The sequence below is a fragment of the Leptodactylus fuscus genome, chromosome 5, assembly GCF_031893055.1.
Source record: "Leptodactylus fuscus isolate aLepFus1 chromosome 5, aLepFus1.hap2, whole genome shotgun sequence".
NCBI lineage: Eukaryota > Metazoa > Chordata > Amphibia > Anura > Leptodactylidae > Leptodactylus > Leptodactylus fuscus.
The window spans coordinates 62,973,276-62,993,834 of NC_134269.1; the positions used below are offsets into that span (position 1 = coordinate 62,973,276).

At 40.3% G+C, this 20,559-nt stretch overlaps 1 protein-coding gene across 2 annotated transcripts in view; it reads right to left on the reverse strand.

The window, feature by feature from the left end:
* Positions 1–1,053: 1,053 nt before the first annotated feature.
* Positions 1,054–20,559, reverse strand: part of DET1 (DET1 partner of COP1 E3 ubiquitin ligase) — a 35,984-nt gene continuing 16,478 nt past the window's right edge. For both annotated transcript variants that reach the window (XM_075273278.1, XM_075273279.1), the window contains 2 exons: positions 18,019–18,210; positions 1,054–1,293 (listed from right to left, as the gene is read on the reverse strand). In XM_075273278.1, coding sequence (XP_075129379.1) covers positions 1,104–1,293; positions 18,019–18,210 — 382 coding nt within the window. In that variant the 3' untranslated portion in view covers positions 1,054–1,103. The remainder of the gene's footprint in view (positions 1,294–18,018; positions 18,211–20,559) is intronic.

Here is a 20,559-nt window from a genome sequence, read left to right on the forward strand (position 1 = left end):
GTGTTCAAAACCTAAAGCACAACACACTGAGCTGTGGATTTTTATTCTGCAATGTGTAGAAGGGATTTTTTTTTAAACCCCATTCACTACACAGCCATTGTACTGCACAGTAAGTTAGCTGCCAGTGATTTCATTGAGGCTAACCTGCTGCGAGTATACCAAGTGTATCCCTGATCTTAAGAGAACACATGGGAGTAGATTTGCGGTGTCCCAATGTCACATGTTGCAAACATCAGGTTTTTAAATGACACTTCCAACAAAAATGGTCACTAGTAATTTTACACTGACCTTGGCACAGGACACCACCTTACCAACAACAGGGCATGGTGAGGGTGTGCCGTGTGCAAGGCTATTGGTCATGCCATATTAACCATCACTTACACCAGTTTTCTGAAATTTATGCCAGCTGGATTTGGGATAGACACATAACCCTACGGAGGATGTGTTTGATTTATGATGAGGCCCGCACTTTGTCAATTGAGGACAGTCCTCCGAGGGCGCAGGGATGATCAGAACTGGTGTACAATATGCCAGTATTAATGAATTACCCCAGCAATTTCCAGTCCTTACCTCCTAGCAGAATGACATGCCCCAGGTTCCTAATAAAGTACTGCAGCTGTGCCCTGTTCACTTGAATACCAGGGCACATGGGCACAGTACTGTGCCTATATAAACAGTAAAAGGTAATCCTTTTATTCTGCCGACCAACCCCTGAAAATACGCACCGGTGACATAACTATGACCTATGCCAAGGACAGGCCATCGTGTAAGTTTTCCCAACAAACCCTATAAAAAAAAAAAAAAAAAAAAAAAGAAGAAAGAAATGGAAAAAACACAATGTAAAAGATTATTATTTCTAGTACCACACTAGACAGAAGGTGACTTCAGGTAGAGGTAGATATAATTGTGGTGGATTGCAATTCACAAAGTAAGAAGTTCAAAGCTTTGCACCATCAACAAGCATATTAGTGTGTATTTGACACCTCGGTATTTTATTCATAATTTGTACAGTTTCCGAGGTGAATATTCTGATTTGGTCTCTTCTTTAAAAAACAAAACAAAAGGGTGGGTTTAAGGCATCTGGTTACATCTCTGAATTCCTGTTACGTACAGATGTGTCTCATGTGAAAGTTTACCACATATTCCGCATTAGTCCGCTGCACAGAAATTGCAAATGGTTCAAATGGATGAAACGTGAAGGCCACAAGTCTACGCACGGTGTGGTTGACAGGTCGCCCAAGAAGACCCGCCTGGATTTTAAACTTTAGAAGTCCTGAATCTCTTGCATAGAACCTAAGAACAGAAACAACAGAGTTAAGGACAAAGTAAGGTTTCACAGAACACAATGTAACTAAACAAGAATTACCAACAATGGTGATGGAGGAAGATTTACTTATTTCCTTCTAAAGAAGTATCAATGAAGGAGAATCAGTGAAAGTGAACAGAAAACAAGCCATGTGTCTTTGTCACTGCAGTATGGTCAAACGTGGTGATCTTCAAGATGAAGGAAACCACTTACGGGTTATCAACGTAAATGACAACGGCAATAATGTCTGCCCAGGAAATATGGAACTTACAGATTCTTCCATCATTTTTCTTATTTCCTTCTAATATTGCGACCAAGATTGAGCCAGAAATCAGAAACATTGTGAAAAGTGTTACTTTATTGATCGATGGGCCAATTTCTGCAGTATTTTGTGGATTATCTTCTGGAGATGAAAACTTATCTAATATAATAAGTTCTCCAACTAGATAAATTGCCCCATGAGAACATCTTTAGACTCCACGCACACAACCTTATTTTTTTGTCAAGGTGCCATCCGTTGTTTTAAGGGATAGCACACAAACTCATACAGGTGACAGTATTCAGAAATCAGGACAGGTCCTAATCTCGTCCTTTTAACAGTCCAAGCTCTTTAACTAAAAGGTAACGATCCACGGAGAACAAGTAAGGCACAAGAATACCATTCATGTACTGTATGGTCTGCTTTTCACAGACCTGTATAGGGCACTCAGTCGTGTGCATGAAGATTTTAAGAGTATTCAAAATGGTTTTCTTTCTTCTGAAGGAAAGCAGTCTATAAAATGAGACTACTGTCAGGCATATCATCCTGCAGCCCGTTCTGTGGTAGCTAAGTCTGAAATTCCAAGCTCTAGGAGATGCTTTGGTACCCCTGAAAATCTTCTCAAAAGTTGGAAGCTGTCTTATACGCCGGGTATAAGGTAGTTAAATGTGGACTGTTTTAGTAGGGGAGGGGGGCGGAGGAGCGGGATCGTAACATCGCCATGCTCCTGCCGCCGCTGGCTTCCTGCAGCGGCAGGAGTGGAGCGATGCTGCAACCCCAGCGTTTGTTCGGGCAGCACTCTCTCTCCCCAGCATCCTCTGTGCTGCAACAGCAGTTGCCAGGTATGTAAAGATAATGCAGAGCAGTTGTCATAGCAATCGGGTCTCTGCTATAATATAGTGGAGATGCTGGAGCTAATGCCCTCGATCAGAGTCCACTCTGATTACAGGAATTATTACCTCCAAGTCTACTCCCCGCACCGTATGCATCCCTGTACAGCTGCATTTCTCCAGGTGAGAGGTTGCATACGGACACTGGCAGTTTGCCTTACAAACTCTTCATTTGAATGGGTTGTAAAGCAGACCGTCGGCAAGCCATCGCCTGTCCAGTTTCTCCGGGGTTTAGGATGGAAACCCCGGGGTGGACAGCGGCAGAAGTGTGAACCCTACTTTACAGAAAAGATGGTTCGGGACTGGAAAACAAATAAAAAAAAAAAAATGCATTACAGAGTATGCCAAGGGGTAAATGTGCATAAAGAAGAGGTACCCCCACAGAAGAGGGGTAGTCTTACAAAGCAGGTATATTCCTAACTCTATAGTTAAACTGGAAAAGTTGGAAGTCTTCTTATACGCTGGAAAATTTGGTAGTTGCCTAAACCAATGCCAGAACATAGAAAGATGGTTTCCATAAAGATGTCCATGCATAATCTATAAGTGATCGGCTATCAGCTATCCTAATCTTCCCATACACACGCACGCTTGTTTGACTTAGCATACATGTGTCTGAATTGGAAGAGGAGAGTAGGCTGCAGCAGGACTACTCTGGCAACAGCATAAGGACAAAGAAATATTAAATGGTTGGAAGTCCAACCAAAACCAACGGGTTTGGCCAACCATAGTCTAATGTCTATGCTAAGCTTCACAAGGAGAAGTAACTTATCCCTGACCTTTGAATGTTAGAGTAAGCTTTTATTATATATTCTGTGGATCTGGTGTAAATGCATAAAAGGGGTTTCCTGATGTTATGACAAACATACATAACCAAGACTCTAAAAAGTCCCTTCATTACCACACTGCATGCCCCATTACTTAGGCTTCCAATCCCTGTCAGGCTAGAAGTGACGTCATGCCCACCGCTTAGCCAATAACTGGACTCATTGCTTTTGTGTGCGTGAACAATGGACATGATGTCATCATCAAGTCAGAACAGGGACCAAACCTGTGGCAATGGAACAGAGGCATCATTAATAGGCGAACTAGGTATTCAGAAAAAAATCCTTATTTGGCCTTTTTTTTTTCCAAAGCATCAGAAAACCCCTTTAAGATGGAAATACTCCTTAAATGTTTTCCCCAAGCTGGAGGATTTTGATGTAAGAGATAAAAAGATGCATACTGTCACATAAATTAGCTCAGTGCTGTGATAAAATAGCGTTGTTAGAGATGAACAGCCAAATTACTATGTTGAGCAGAAAGGGACATTAAGAACAAAGAGTAGTGATTGCTCAGGACAACCGGGGAAATTCAAGACGACTAAAACGATGCAGCACCTTAAAATTATGGAAAAAGGCAACAATAAAAGTTTCCTGCTTGTCTATGTAGGTAACAAGAAAAGTAGGGGTGGTTAAATATCTCCATCCATAGGACTCAAACAGAGTCTGCTGCATTCTTCGCTTAGAAAAAATAAAAATCTGAAAATCCGGGATAATAGGTTTTCAAGTTAAATATATATTGGGCACTTTTAAGCAGAAAACCATCATAATCTATCGCTAGTAAAGGCAGATTTTTAAGAGCAATGGGCATTACTGTCACTGTACCTCAGAAATGTCATTTTGTGACCCGTCTGTCCATCACTACAAAATATTACTGAACTTAGTTCGTAATGGAAAAATAAAATCACAGGAACATACATAAATTTTTGCATTAGTTTTTAGATTACAGACACATTATGATAATCTAAAGGGTATCTGAAATTTTTTTCATGAAAAACTGAAATATGTGCAGGGTCTTGCTGGGCAGTCTGTTCTATGACCAGAAAAGCCTTTACACATGATGTCTTGTCAAGTTTTCGGCTGCTGATAATCACATTATGGCTGCAGGAAATTTAGCATTAGTCTCTAAGACTGTGGGTGTGTATAATAAGGAGCAGTCTTCCCCATCCCCTATCCATTACTAATACTACTGGTACTTCTTCCAGGAGTAACTGTACAATAGAAAAGCCCAAGGGACTATAATATAGATGATCCAGGAACACTGGACTGCAAATACACAGCAAATAAAGGCAGGCAAGCAAGCAAGCAGCTATAACACAGGGAACCCCCTTCCCCCCCCCAAAAAAAACCAAACACACACACCAACAACAACCATCTATGGGCACAGTCAGGAAAGCTGCTTGCTGTCTGTGAAGAATATCCCATTTGTAATCACACAAACAGCCAGAAGTAGATACAAGTGCATAGAAGACTTATACAAGGAAATTGTGTAATTTGCAGTATCTTCAGTCCTTTGCACAGAGAAGCAAGTTAAGGTGTGTGCGTGTATAGGCTGTAAAGAGAATCGCCCCTCCCCTCTTTAATCACTGTTTAAAGACAGAACAGAACTTGGACACCTATTGGCAGGAACTTTAAAGAGGATCTTCAGGCAGAAAGCATCCAAATTTTAGTTAAAGTGCATTACATTTTGGTCCAGAATCACATGCTCTATGAAATGATTCTAAATGGTCTATAAAGTTAGTGACCATTTAAAGGGGGACAACCCCCCACAAATTGGTTGCAAACCTATTTCTCCCCTACCTCTGCTATCCTGTCAAATCAAAATCACATTTCAATATGACCCATTGATTAAAAGGGGTTGTTTTCAGCAAATAAACATTATTGCCTGTGTAATAAATGCTTATACAATTTTCCAATATATTTTCTGTATCAATTCCTCAAACTTTTCTAGATCATTGCTTGCAATGATACATTGTTTACTTCCAATAGATAAAAATCGGACTATGGTCATGTGATGTACAGTCCATGGTCATGAGATGAACACACAGGTACACAGCTCATACAATAGATGTCCATTTCCTGTCCTGTGAGCAGTACACCTGTGTCCAGTCATATGACCATAGGTTTTTTGTTTGTTTTTTATCCACTGGAAATAAACAATGAATTATAGCAAGGGTAGATCTAAAAAAAAAAAAAAAAAAAAAAAAAAAAAAACAGGAGGTATTAATACAGAAAGTATATTGGGAAATTGTAGAACTCTTCAGTGTACAAAACAACAACATTGATTTGCTGAACTTGGACCACTCCTTTAACCACTTCAGTACCGGGTCAGTTTATGGTTCAGGACCAGACACATTTTCGGGTTTTTAGTATGTTCCGTTTTGAGGGCTATTACATTTGTATCATTTGGGTTATTCCACTAATTTGGGCATCTTTTTTCGGTTACACATAGGGCTTTATTATTATTATTATTAATAATAATAAGAGGGTTTCTAACCATCCCAAATGAAATATAGGTATTGAAAAAGGAATAGGATATATAATAAAAAAACTTATTGGTATTAAAAAAAAAAAAATACAAAAAACTACAAAAAGTAAAATATGGTCTTTTAGCGATTCTGCCATCATACATAGGAGGGAAATAAATGCAATCTTCTTCCTCTGCTACACTCATCTCAGGCTAAAAGACACTAGCTCTGGATTCAATAAGAATCGCCTGGTCCCACTAATCTCACTATTCTAAGTGGCCCAACTTCAGGATATACTGACAGGTATGTAACCCATCTGATCGATTTCCAAGGTGTATCCCGACGAACCCGTGATATCACCACAGCGGTTCCAGGATCCCCAACGGCAAGATGCTTGCTACCCACAGATGGATGGACCAGAGCCCTAAAGGTGCCACCTACAAGTGTATTGGATCCCAGCACCAGAAGTGTATCATCACCACCCAGACCCCAATAAAGATAAAAGGTGTGTGTCAGTATACAAGGATTATAGGGATATTCTCCCTGTCCCTATGATCACCCCATTATTAGTTAGGCTATTATTAGCACCGGGGCTCACCATCAGAGCTCCAGGAATTGAGCCTATGTTTTACAGTCTCAAGTCAGGAGGGTCCAGCGGTGGCAGACACCCCCTGACCAGTCCTTTGATGATCAGAACTTTTTACCTCATATATGAGATCACTGCACACTTCTCTCCTTCCCTGACCTAAACCAAAGCTGTGCATGTACTGCATTCATCTTTCAGCCATGGAATGGAGTGTGTGAGAAAGTGCATCTCTGACCATAGAAGTAAAAAAAAAAAAAAAAAAAAAAAAAAAAAAAAAAAGTCCTAGACCAGTGGTTCTTAACCTTTTTTTGACGTACCGAACCCACCAGTTTCATATGCCCATTCACCGAACCCTTCTTTAGTGATAAATCAAATGATTTTTTTTTTCCATATTAAAGACATAGGTATATGTTTTCTTACTGGTACACAAAATGAACAGTGCATAGGGCCTAGGGTTCGATCGAACCCTGGTTAAGAACCACTGTCCTAGACTGAAGGTCCTTTCATGACATTGTGGCGTGCGATAACTCACTGTGTACATGTGTATGGTGTATATGAGCACTGAAACCTTTATAGTTGAGGAGCTGCCCTCCTTTATGCAGAGGGGTGCACCTTGTTATATATGGGGAGCTCTTCTACCGATGCGGGTACATAAAGACTGGCATTGAATACGCTGACACTTGTTTTGACCAGAAATTTTAATTAGATTTAAATATTTTCCTTATTGTGTTCTGGAGTGTGTCATAGTCAAGCACACAAAAATATGGTCATGTGGCTGGATAACTTGAGTCTTCCAATTGTAAGAAAATATTGTAGTTATACAAGACAAAGAATAGAAATGAAATATGTCAAGTTTTGATCAGGAAATGATCTACGGTATAGTGGTTGACAAATATGAAAAGAATAAAAGCACCAACCAAAATATATATAACAAAAAAATATTAAAAAATAAAAAAATAAATAAAAATATATATTTCACAGAAAATGCAAAGACAATTATCGCAAGTCACATGACATGAACCCTGTGGTATTGTATTCATAGCTATATACGGTTTTTTTCAGTGATCATACTACAATACTGTAATCTGCATTTTATCTTTTTCCTATGTGCATTGCAGGATTTGAGCAGATGGGCAAGGCTTGGCGAGAAGTAGGTTTCTGTGTAGATGAGAGAGGCAGGCGTGAAGTGTAGCCTATTCACCATAAGTACCATAAAAGCAAAAGTTTCCATGGTAACTAGTGTTTCCTTGTATTCATGAGAAGACAATAGCGGGTGAAGGAGCCATAAAGGAGTGACAGGGGTGTTTTGGTGTATTGCTACAGCTGTAAAAATGGATTACATCCCTTTTTCATTTGTCATATAATGTCGCTTCTGTGCGATGGCTTAATAGAATATTCTGATAATTAGGAGCATGGACGCAGAGAGTGATGGCACAATAGCGAGGATGCCAAGGTCCGGTTAGTAAAATATCGAGGTTTCCTTTATAGTGAGCTAGCTCACACAGTAAGAGGATAGAAATCCCAGTTTTGGCACAGCAAAAAGGATTCTTGTTGTACAGATGCTACTCCTTTGAGGAATAGAACGTCTTCACTCAGGTTTTTTTTTTTTTTTTAGACTATACAAATATTAAGAAATTATCATCAACCATGGATCTAAAAGGTGATGACTAAAGATTTGCAGCTAATAATAAAAAAAAATTCATTCATGTCTAACATTATTTCAGTGGCACTTTCTGATAGCAATGAGGCCATTACATTTATATTGCATGCAGGGTTATTGTATGACAGAATCCAATGAAGTCCATCATAGGTCAATGGCATACATCAGCTGCAGGTGGCATACAACAAACTCGGCAATTCAGAATTTGGCACAAGGGTGAAAATAGAATAGCTTAGGTAATTTACGGCATGTCAATATAATTCTTAGTAAGTGTAGGTCCATGTTTATAAACTAAGACTGGCATCCTCTCCCCCCCCCCCCCCCCGAATAGTCAATAGAACCAGGGATCCCAATCCCATCTCCCATGCTGGTGCTTGCCAGGCCTGAAGCTGTATAACATTTGCGATCTTCAGCTTAGAACGGCCATTGGTCCAAGACTGTCAATTTTTGTGTCAGTCTATGTAAGAGATAGTTGGAGCTATTAATAATATAGTTGTTAAAAGACAAAAGACTCTTAAAGGGGTTCTACGGGAGATTTTGAAAAACCTACACTAATCTAAAACACCCTCCCCCCTCCAACTTTCTAAATAACGTTATTAATAAAGATGTATATTTAACCATATTCCTGGGGCAGTCATGTGACCGTCCAAAGGACATTTTCTGATAATCCAGTGATGATCAGTTTCTCCATTTCTGGAAACAGTCACTACTACTCCCCCCATGCACTTCACTCATACTTACCCCTCCACAGCTTCTAGCGGTGAGACGGATCCTCTTCCTGTACTAGCAGGGTGCGCACTCCTCTTCTCCAAGCAGTGTGCGCGCACTGCTGCCGGTAAATCACCTCTATTGCGCGTCCACGCATGCACAGTAGAAGTATCAGTGGAAAAGGTGCGCACACACAGTATAAGAGGAGAAGAGGCCATCTCAAAGGAAAAAACCATGGAGGGCAGGTATGTAATATGTGTTGGGGGTTGGGCTGAGTAGGTAGGGTAGAATATATAGGATAGGAAGGATAGCTAGACAGGGAGGGGGAGTGAGGAAGGAGGAGGGGGAGGGAAGACAGGCGAGAGGTGACTGCTTACACTTGGGGTGAAGCAGTCAGTCACTAATAGGCTGATCAGAAGGGCACTTGGTAGCATTGTCTAGTCTTTTTCTGTTTCTGGTTGATATACTACTCCCCCGGGAGGCAACACCGAAAATGATGGCTGAAGCAACCACAAATGCCCTAAGAAGTGCCCCCTGGACTCCAAAGGCCCTCAGCCTCCTGAGCAGGTAGAGCCTGCTGTGTCCACTTCTGTGCAGCACATCCAGGTGATCGGCCCAGTCCAGCTTATTATTGAGGAGCACATCCAGGTACTTATAGGATAGGAAGTTACATAGCAGGAAGCAGAAGAATAAACTATCTTAAGGATAGGTCATCAATTCCAGATTACTTTTAAATAAACAGGGACCACCCGCCAATTGAAATTATTAGCAACATACTCTATTTTTTGTGAATAAGGGGTTCTCCAACTCTTAAAAAAGATGCCCCTTTTCTTTAATGTGTGTGTAAGGGGGGGGGGGGGGGGTCATATTCTCTTGGTCCTCTGAGTCCAGTGGCAGCTGCTTTATCCTTTCAATTACCCATCCATCCAGATGTTAGCCCAAGATTATACGGATTGTGCCAGGAGAAAGCTGGAGGCAATCGCTGACCATAGAGGTTACCACCACAATATTAGTAAGGCCACTAATAGATGGGTGACAAAAAGGAACAAGCAGACATTTTTTTAAAAAAAATTCTCTGCTACTATTTGCCACAAAGGGACTTTTTTTTTTTTTTTTTTTTTTACATAAATTGGAGGAACCCCCTTTAAGGCTGAGGCCCCCTTTTTGGTTATAGCACGGCGGATGCTAGGATGGGTTTGTGCTGCTGGAACACCCCTCACCTCCGAGCCCAGGGCTGCAGTATCATCCCACTCCTGCCACTACAGGAAGCTGGTGATAGAAAGAGTAGGGCGATCTGATGGTTCTCCTTAGGAGAAGTCTTCAATATTTTTAGACTGTAAAACGTAACCCATTCCAAGTGCCAGAAGCACTATTGGGAGTCCCTGTTCTCATGATTCCCCCCAAGTAATCGCCTACCCCAGATCCTTATTGCCTCTCTAGTGGGACAGCTATTCTTTGAGAATCCCTGCAGGCCTGCTAATTTTCAAGGGGTAAATGCTGTCGAAATATTTGTCTACAATTCCTGAAAAGTTTTTTTTGTTTATTTTTAATTTAATTTTTATTTTATTTATTTGCAATAAATAGAAGCAGCACATAAAATAGGCTGCCAGGCGATAAAATAGGTGAATATAAATAGAGATCTCAGGAAAAATGTAACATTTATGACATTATTTATACAATAATGAACTGCTTAGAGAAAGGGTCCATTCATGGCTTCCTACCAATCCCTGCTGACAGGTGTATTAGGATTCCGCCGTTTTTGAGAGAGTCTATGAAAATGTAAAAACACGGACCTGGAAATGATCTGTACATGACTTTCCAGCTATAAAAGTATTAATTTTTCATCATTAGCAAAGCCTCTGCTTTTATGTACAGGGCTACATTAGAAATAATGTACTGGGCAGACAAACCATTCCTCAACCTGAAAAATCCAATAAATGCACGTACCTTGTTTTCATTCTTTTAGAGGTCTAGCAAGAGTCTGTTTGTGCCGATTTTAATATGAGGTGTTGCCTAGCAACAAGCTGGCTTTCTTGGCTTGTATAAAAGAGAACTTGAATGTAGTTTTTAGGGAGACCCAACAGTAATATTTAGCAATATTAAAGTGTATGTGACTCTGGAAACAATTGAGAGAGTCATTTTCATCACAAGCATATACATTATTACTACTACAATGGAAAGGAAATCTGTCTAACCTTTAGTTTATGTCATTGCTCTGAAATGAGAACGAAAGAAAAGAAGGAAATTTTAATAAATGGCTAAAAAGCGTTACTCCTGTACCAGATGTCACCTACTATTGCATATTTGATACACTGGCTGGCATCCATGAAATTGGACAACCTTTACGCAAATGTCAGATTGAATGTAACACTAAGGTTGGTGACGCACGGTCAAGGAGGAGGGGGAATGCTGCTACACTTCCAATACACTCAGGGTATCCTCAAAAACGTCCCTAAAATTGGCCAAACTCTACCTGTGTTTTGAATGAGAAGCACGCTGAGAAAACAAAAACTAAATAAAAACACGCTTCCTTGCTAAATCACTGCGGAAAAACGCAACGCGAGGCTTCATTATATATAGTGTAAATCATGCGTGCAAACCTGCAGCGTAAGGCTTAGTTCGCAGTGTATGGCATCCCGTCGTGGCTTTCCGCTCCGGATTAGGCCCAAATGAATGGGCCTAAGCCAGAGGGTGCAGCCACGAGGCGGAAGCCGTGACTGATTCAGCCACGAAATCAGTCTGAAGAAAGGGTAGATTGCTTCTATTTTCCGCTATTAGCAAAATGCCGCTAGCAGAAAAAAGAAACGCTAGTGGTCTCCATAGACCACCATTGTGAGGGGGCAGATTATGACATGGATTACACGCCATAATCCGCCCCCTCTGTGCTCCTCTAATGTACGTAATGAGCCTGCCAAGGCCAGTGACTAGCTGCAGTAGGATGAGGATGTCATCACTACAGTCACCAGCGTGGCACTGGAGCAGTGGGTTATATATTTATATTATACTAGCCTCTGCCCGCGACTTCATCTGACGTCAATGATCCGCCTATATTCAGCAAATTGCTGCCATCGATGGTTTGCCTGCTCCGGTGTTTCGGCAATTCTCAAACTGTCCTACTGCTGAACTTGTTCCTCACGCCATGCCTGTGATTTTTCCGGCAGCTCACTGGGACGTCATATAATGAGCATGTTGTTGGCACTGCTCCGGCGTTTTGGCTGCTCTGAGAGCCACTTGACGCCTAGCTTGCTCAACCCTCCTGAGCTCCACTTGAGGAAAACTCTGACTTTGGGCTACCTTCATGGCTCTCATGGTTTTACAACAAATTAGATTTTTTTTTTTTCCTGGCAAGATTAAAAGGGGCTCTATCATTGGGAAAAGTCATTTTTAACTAATCCCATCCTTGCATAGCCTTTAGAAATGCTATTCCACACCTACCTTTGAATATGAATAAAAACGGACTTATTCAAAAACCACTGATGCAATTTACATACTAAATGTAGGTGTGGAACAGCCTTTCTAAAGGCTATGCAAAGATGTGATTAGTTAAAAATGACTTTTCCCAATGATAGAGCCCCTTTAAAACCGGCAAACTGACATTTTGGACTAAAGAGATTTTCCCATATCAGTGTGTCAGTACTGGAGCAAATTAGATAATATGCAAATACTTGTTCACAACGGACTGTGTGTTTACATAGAGAGATATCAGACCAGGCTTTATCAGCAACCTCCAATTAGCTGAGACACTGCTGCTGGCAAGAGCAGTGTAATATAGCATGTGAACATAAATTCATAACATATCATTTACTGGGATAAAAATTAGCCTATATGTTAACTGAGATTACAAACTACGTGCCAAATTTCATCCAAATCCGTTCAGCCGTTTTTGCGTGGAACAGTAACAAACGTACAAACTTTAACATTAGTAGGATAGGATAGGATAGACCGTATATACTCAAGTATAAGCTGAATTTTTAAGCACAGTTCGTGCGCTGAAGAAGCCCCCCTTGGCTTATACTCGAGTCAAGCAAAAAAAAAAAAAAAAGTGTGTGTGTGTGTGTGTGTGTGTGTGTGGATGGGGGTGTCTTTGGCCAGCCGCAATAGTAATGTATAAAATCTCCGATAAAATAGTGAAAAAAAAAAAGCTTTAAAAAATATAATAAAAAAATAAAATAAATAAAAGTTGTAAATCCCTCCTTTCCCTAGAATACATATAAAAGTAGAAAATGACTGTGTAACACATACAACATTAGGTATCCTGTGACTGAAAGTGCCCGGTCTACTGAATATAGGGTATCTTCAGTGCTCCTGTTCTGTCAGGAAGGGGTTAATAGGAGCACTGCAGATACCCTATATTCAGCCAGGCTGAATTCCAAGTGGGGGGGGGAAAAAAAAAAAAAAAAAAAAAAAAAAAAACAGTCCTCAAACTCAGGGAAGGGGCAGACAGACAACCAAAACACCCCCCCCCCCCTTTCCCAGCACCCACAAAACATTTTAATTTTTGAAATTTTCCAGTAGCTGCTGCATTTCCCCCCTAGGCTTATACTTGAGTCAATAAGTTTTCCCAGGTTTTTGTGGTAAAATTAGGGGGGGGGTGGGGGGTCAGCTTATACTCGAGTATATACAGTAAATAATTTCTGGGTCTTTTTCTGGAAATAAATAGGGTTTTATATTTGTAATTTTTACGTTTTATCTGTCTTTTAATATTTAAGAAAATGTAAACAGAAAAGGGGGGAATGTCTTTCACATTTTTATATTATAGCAGAGTGCTTTAAAACAAAAAAAACACCAAAAAACTAACAATGGTGTTCACTTTCCATTGCGGCAATTTTAACATAATCAACACTTAAGGTGGGTCTAGATAGAACCTGTGATGTGTGCGTGGTAGTGGCTTTTTTTCACTTTTCTTTTTTTATCATAGATTTTACACATTGTGCCCCCCCGTCCCACCAAGGTAATTTAATTTTTTTTTTTTTTTTGCAGATTTCCTCTGTATGGAGACTGATACATTAGCCCGTTACAGGAAGTACGCAGTCTTCTATGCTGTACTGCAGAGCTGGTCTGGGCCCTCTTATATGATAATGAAAGGACTGCCAAAGGGGGGGGGGGAATCTCCAAAGAACAGAAAGTACCTAACTATTAATGACTGGAGCAAAAACTGCAAGATTTCAGTCATATTTATTTGTATCTACTGACATGGAAATTTTCTGTCAAGCATATTTAAACAGTACTAAAAAAAATGTACATTGTGTCCTATACATTTGCTTTAAGGATGTAAGGTGTTGTAAGCCACCGCCTTCTACAAAATGGCCTCAGTTGTGCAACTATCTCAGGTCCTTACCCAAGATAGGCCTGCATAACGGTCTGTATAGTAATGCTAGGTTCAAATTAGCAGTTGAGTCTCTGTAGAAGATTCCACTTAAAATCGCCAAAGAAAAGTCTTGCAAACAGGACTTTCTCAGTCATTTCAGTATAAAACCAGCGGAAACTGGGAGGAGCCCATCATAGTCTAGAGGTCTGTGGGTGTTCACGTGTAACTACTTTTTAAGCTGACAGGGTTTCTGTCTTTTGGGCCCCCGTGCACACCTGAAGGATGGAATACCAAATGCTAATGTGAATCTAGAGTTCCTTGTGCTTTGTGCAGTCTGTCACTGTGTATTGTACAGAAGATGTTGAAGATTGCAAGGCAAAACGGTAGCTCAGTGGTTAGCACTGCAGCCTTACAGCTCTGGAGTCCTGGGTTCGAATCCCGCCAGGAACAACATTTGCAAGGAATCTGTATGTTCTTTCAGTGTTTGCGTGGATTTCCTCCCATTCTACAAAGACATACTGATAGGAAAGTAAATTAACATTGTGATCCCTATATGGGGCTCACAATCTACATAAGGGAAAAAAAAAAAAAAAAAAAAAAAAAGATTGCACAATATGATGTAATACAATCACTTCATGTTTTGCTGCCGCATCATTGCATCAATCTCAGTTTTGCATTTTTCTAGAGGGTGACAGACCTATAGTCTTTGGGTATGCCCTCATCCTGTAGTCACATCAACTTGTTAGACTGTCATATAAAAAGGGAGGTTTTCCTGTGTCTTCAGTTCTACCTGGACTGCTTTAGCTACCAGAGCTGACCCGCTTGTAGGATAGGACTAGTGTGGCAAATCCCTTGTGTGCCAGAGATCTAGTTACCTTGAGCATCGAGTACAAACCACTGAGAAAACAAAGCATTGTTTCATGTGCCACGGGACAGTCATACACGCACTGAGCGAGGACTTTGTTCCCGTTATGCTGGGCTGTTGATCCTGACTGTACCTTACTGCTAAGCAACTGGCGCTAACCTGTGTTATGCTTAACCTCAGGTACCTCAGTAAATTCTGGTACAATGTGTCTGTGTGAGGAGAGCATTACTCGGCCACAACACTAGTACACAAGAAGAGGGGGATCTAGCTAGATACTCCAGCCATCCCCTCGACAGGGCAAGTAAAGATGTACCTGATAAGGTCAAAGCCGTGTTTATGACTAATTGACCAATAATCCCGGGTAATTGTCGCCATCCTAATTAATTAGGCTGAGTGCCAGGCGGTAAAGAAGTCACTCCACTTTATGTATTGGTATTCGTTCCTCTCTCAGCTAAGCAATGTGTGCTGACACACTTTTATTAAAAACATGGGGGTTAAATAGTAGCAGAGAAAGGAAGTGATATAACAACAACGTAAGTTTTCATATTCATTCCTGATTGTTATGATACATCTCAATCAAACAGAAAAAGTTTAAGCAGTGCCATATAAAGCCAGCTACTCCCGATCCTGCATGGTAACCTTGGGGAGCTGTCTTCTGGCAGCAAGCCAAGCATTTGTTTTTCTTGCACCCATCCTGGAGGCAGGCGCCCTCTTATCATATAACATTATACCAGTTTCAAACATAAGTAACTATATCTAGCATTCAGCTTTTAAAGGATAATGTTTTTCATACATTACATGATTATAAACTTCACACAACTAGTCTCGATTAAATAATTATTTGTTGTAGATTAGAGACAAGAGGCCTGCGGCCGAACTGAAAGTAGTGTTCAAGGGACGCAGTGTTCAAGGGGCGCAGTGTTCAAGGCTACATGCACATTTGCATGGATTCTCTCTCACAGGTCCATCAGAAAACTGACAAATGAAAATGTTCAGGTAGCCTGACTTTTTAATTTAATGAAATAAAAACAAAACAGACACCCACCCAACAGACACCTGACAGATCCTGTCATATTCAATGGGGGTCCCTGGGGATGCATTTGTGCCTTCAGTTTTGGGATTCATTGCTGTACCTTTTTATGACAGGACAACTGAGAACGCAAGACAATACAGTTTTCTGTAGACCACTTCATAGAACAGGGATCGGCAACCTTCGGATCTCCAGCTGCTGTGAAACTACAACTCCCAACATGCTCCATTCACTTCCATGGGAGTTCCAAGAACAGCAGAGCAAGTGTGCATGCTGGGAGTTGTAGTTTTACTACAGCTGGAGTGCCAAAGGTTGCCTACCCCTGTCATGAAAGATCTTCAAAGAACAGCATCACACCTGTCCACAGGTTGTGAATGGTATAGTACTTCATCTCCATTGTAAAGAATGACCGGTATACTACAGTTTTTGGAGGAAGTCAGTCATGTTTTTTTCTATTCTTGGAAAACCCTCTTTCATATCCTCACAAGCCAGAACAATGATTCTGGGAGTTTATAGGACTGGTGGCCATATTTTGTATGCACTTACAAGCCATGAAGCTGTGCATTCCTGGGATCTAAAGTGCAGAATCCGACTCATTATAAGAATTCACAAACTAATGTGCACACCGCCGATAGCCGAGATTCGATTATTTCCTTAGCCAAAGTGGTAGCATAACAGCTTTAAGTACACATTCCTCTAATAGTGGAAGAACAGCAGAAAGCAATGTGCATAATAAGCAGGGCTGACATGCATGGGATGTTTGTGCTCCTTTATGCTTTTACACAGCTGATTTATGCATTGGCTAAAAGCTCTCCAGCTGTTCATACCTCTCCGTACAGAAGATCTCAAACTTCACATTAGGTATGTTCCAAGAGAACCGGAAACGAAAACAAAAACACACCGCAACGTGCAAAATGGAAAAAATAAATAAGAATTAAAAATGATGTGGACTTGGAATTCTTGCTCTTCCCATTAGAGACCTCGACAAGGTTTTGTGTGTAATTGAAGGCGGCGATTAAGTTTATTCTCTGTTTTCATTCCATTTCCAGTGCTAAAGAGGAAAGCTTTGCCTTCTGAAAACATTAGCAAAATTATGTTTGTAAATCTCTGATGTGAAGTAATTTACAGCACGCGGGGCAAATTCTCGGTAATTTCTGACAATGTTACCGACGACTAAAAAATAGAATTTAAACAGCTTGTAATCACCGGCATTTCGATGGCAGTTAGGCTTATTTAGCGACATTAAACGTGGTCCGAAATGCAAGATTATGGAAAATTAACATACAGGTGTCCGCAGCTTACAAAATGACAAACTATCTCACTTTCTTTATTTCTATAGATGTCTTGGGCTAGGTAAATGGCATGTTGGGGGGGGGGGGGATTATTCAGCACAGTGCGGCTTATATACACCGTATACACTTGTACTCAAGTATAAGCCGACCCCCCTAATTTTACCACAAAAAAAACTGGGAAAACTTTGACTTGAGTATAAACCTAGGGGGGAAATGTAGAAGCTACTGAATTTAAAGTTAGGTGCGACACAGGTTCGCCATGGGGCATTTTCCTGAAGCCCGTGGGTAATTCTTCTTTGCAGTAGCAGACAGTCATCATATCTTCTATTTTGACAGCTTTACAAGCTCCACAATTTAAAATTACCCTTGGGACTAATATTGTGTGCGGCTTAAGCATTATGTGCATGAAAAGACATCTCAAAAGACTTTGTCTACAAAAGTGGCCTCAATTTGTTAGGAACAACAAGTAAAGGAATTCTGCTACCGTTTCCATCATCTAAATCATAGACCGGTCTATAAAATAGGAATCGATCCGCTAGATATAGTTCACTATAATGGAATCCGCACTTCTCTATCTATAGTTGTCTGCACCTTTTCTACATACATGTATTTACAGGAACATATGTACAGAACATTATAAACCTGTTTCACATCATTACACCGTACTGCAGTGATGGACACGACATAAATGGTAAGAAGGTAAAACGGAACTAGGAATATATGCACATTATTCCAAGATCATGGGGGGCTACTAAACTGGGCACAGTGGGTCTCCAGCATTTGTCCAGCCCAAGCCAGAATACAAAAAAAATACAGGATGAGTCTTACCTGATTGGGTGATCTCCACATGTTTTAGGCCTCTCCATAACAGAAACCCATTTATCATCGTAACTGAAGAGAGAAAGGTCAAGGTAAGGACTACCACTGTAAGACTGGGCGCTGATAGGCAGCTGGCTCAGAAGCCTCCTCACAGCTTCCGTATGGCCGCCATACTTGGCATTCACAATTGTATCTTTAAACCTAGGAGGAGAGGTATGCATTAAACTAGGACATATCTGGATGAAAAGTACACATGCCAAGAAAAAAAAAAAAAATCTATAATGATAACACACAACTGAAAGTAAAACAAAAATTGACTATTTATGAGGTGTTGCTGGTTTAACTACCATTGGTTGCACCAGATTAGTGTGTGGTGTAACTATTTCTCTGAGAAGGTGTCAGGTAGTATATACTACCTTCCTTCCTGTTCATATTTTAAGACACTCTCAGGGATATATGATAACCCCATTTGTCGTTGTGTATTTTGTATAAGGATCTGTTATTTCCTATGGGTGAATTTATGTGTTTGGTTGTAGCCAGAGGACATTGTTCATTTTATAATGTGCATTAAAAGTTATATTTTAATATAGGTTCGTTTTTCTGTGATGTTGAATAAAGGAAAAAAACAATATACTGTATTTCTAAAGGGCTTGACTGGGACCTTTAATGAATACTTATGAGGCGTTTCATAAAGATTAAGAAGGATCAGAGTTTAAAGTTATTTGGAGAGAACAATCCTCTCACAGTGCAACATATACATATTAAAGGGAGTCCATCATTGGCTAGATCATTTATAAAGGGGCTCTATCATTGGGAAATTAATTTTTAGCTAAGCACATACTTGCATAGCCTTTATAAAGGCTATTCCACACCTACCTTTTGTATGTAAGTTGCCTCAGTAGTTTTTGAATAAGTCAATTTTTATTCATATACTAATTAGGGCGAGTTCACACCTGCAACCGGTCTCCGCTTTAAGGTTTCTGTCTTCTGCCAAGAAACTGGACAGGAGACAGAAACCGGCAGTCAGTTTTCAAACCCATTCATTTGAATGGGTTTGCTAAGTGTTCGCCTGCGACAAAACTGGGTTTGCTTGTTTTTTTAAACCAGACACAAAATCGGACATGCAGGACTTTGTGTCTGGTTAAAAAAAAAAAAAAAAAAAAAAAGTTTTGCCACGGAGATCAGAAGACTGAATGCCAGGTTGCCGGCAGAAGACGGAAACCCACGAAGCGGAGACCGAGCGCAGGTGTGCACCCGGAAGTGTCTGTGATCACTGTCTGCTATTCTCTGTGTATGAGAGCCGGGAGAGGAGTCATCAGCACAACAGCCTCTGCTGTACATACACATAGAGAATAGCAGAGGGTGCACAGAGAAGGTTAATTAGCATATGAATAAAAACTGACTTATTCAAAAACCACTGAGGCAATTTACATAAAAAAAGGTAGGTGTGGAATAGCCTTTCTAAAGGCTACGCAAGTATGTGCTTAGCTAAAAAATAACTTTTCCCAATGATAGAGCCCCTTTAAATAAGCACATCTTTACATAGCCTTTAAATAGGCTATTCCATGCATACCTTTTATCCATTGATCCTCGCAGCCGTGTTTTGTTTTTTTTAAATTGACCCCATTTTCTTGATATGCTAATTATTCTTCAGGGAGCACCGGAAGCTTTATCTCTGTTCCCCAAGCACCGCTGTGTCATCAGCCGCCTCCGTTTCTCACCAGCCCCTTCTTTACAGACTATCCCTCCTTCTAAACCTCTTCACTGCTTCCAGAGCAGCTATTAAGCTATTAAAATCTCACACATGCACTGTACACGACTAGCGGTTCTAGAAGCAGTGAAGAGGTGTAGAAGAGGGATCATCTGTAATGAAGGGAGCAGTGGGAAACAGAGGAGGCTGCGGTGCTCGGGGAACATTGCTAAATCTCCTGATGCTCCCTGAAGAATAATTTGCATATATATATATATATATATATATATATATATATATATATATATATATATATACGGGTTAATTAAAAAAAACATCTGCAAGGATTAACGAATGACAGGTATGCCTAGAATAGCCTTTCTAAAGGCTATGCAAATATATACTTATTTATAAAACAAATCTAACCAATGATAGACTCCCTTTAAATCATTTTATATTGGTTCACATGCTAAAACAGATTGCTTGACTTGACTATGCATGTCAGATCTGTATACTTGTCCCCAGAACTCCTTTCTTTGCATTTGGCATAAAACCTGTACTGTGTTACCTAGAAAATATTACGCATAATTATTCTTGGAAAAAGGAGCTCAGAAAAACAGAAATGTTTATTACAATGAGAAGAGGGAGACTAGCTGCTGCCAGACATTACTGTAGTGGCTAAATAAAAGCACTGGTCATGTTGATACTTGACATGCTTATCCTTGTAACCCTTAACATCTATCACTGGACACCCTCATACGCTGTCTACCAATAAGTATTTGGACACCTTTGCTAGAATAGAAAAAACACACTTATTCCTATGCAATAGTTGGTAGAACCCAGCAGATGCTTCCTTATGG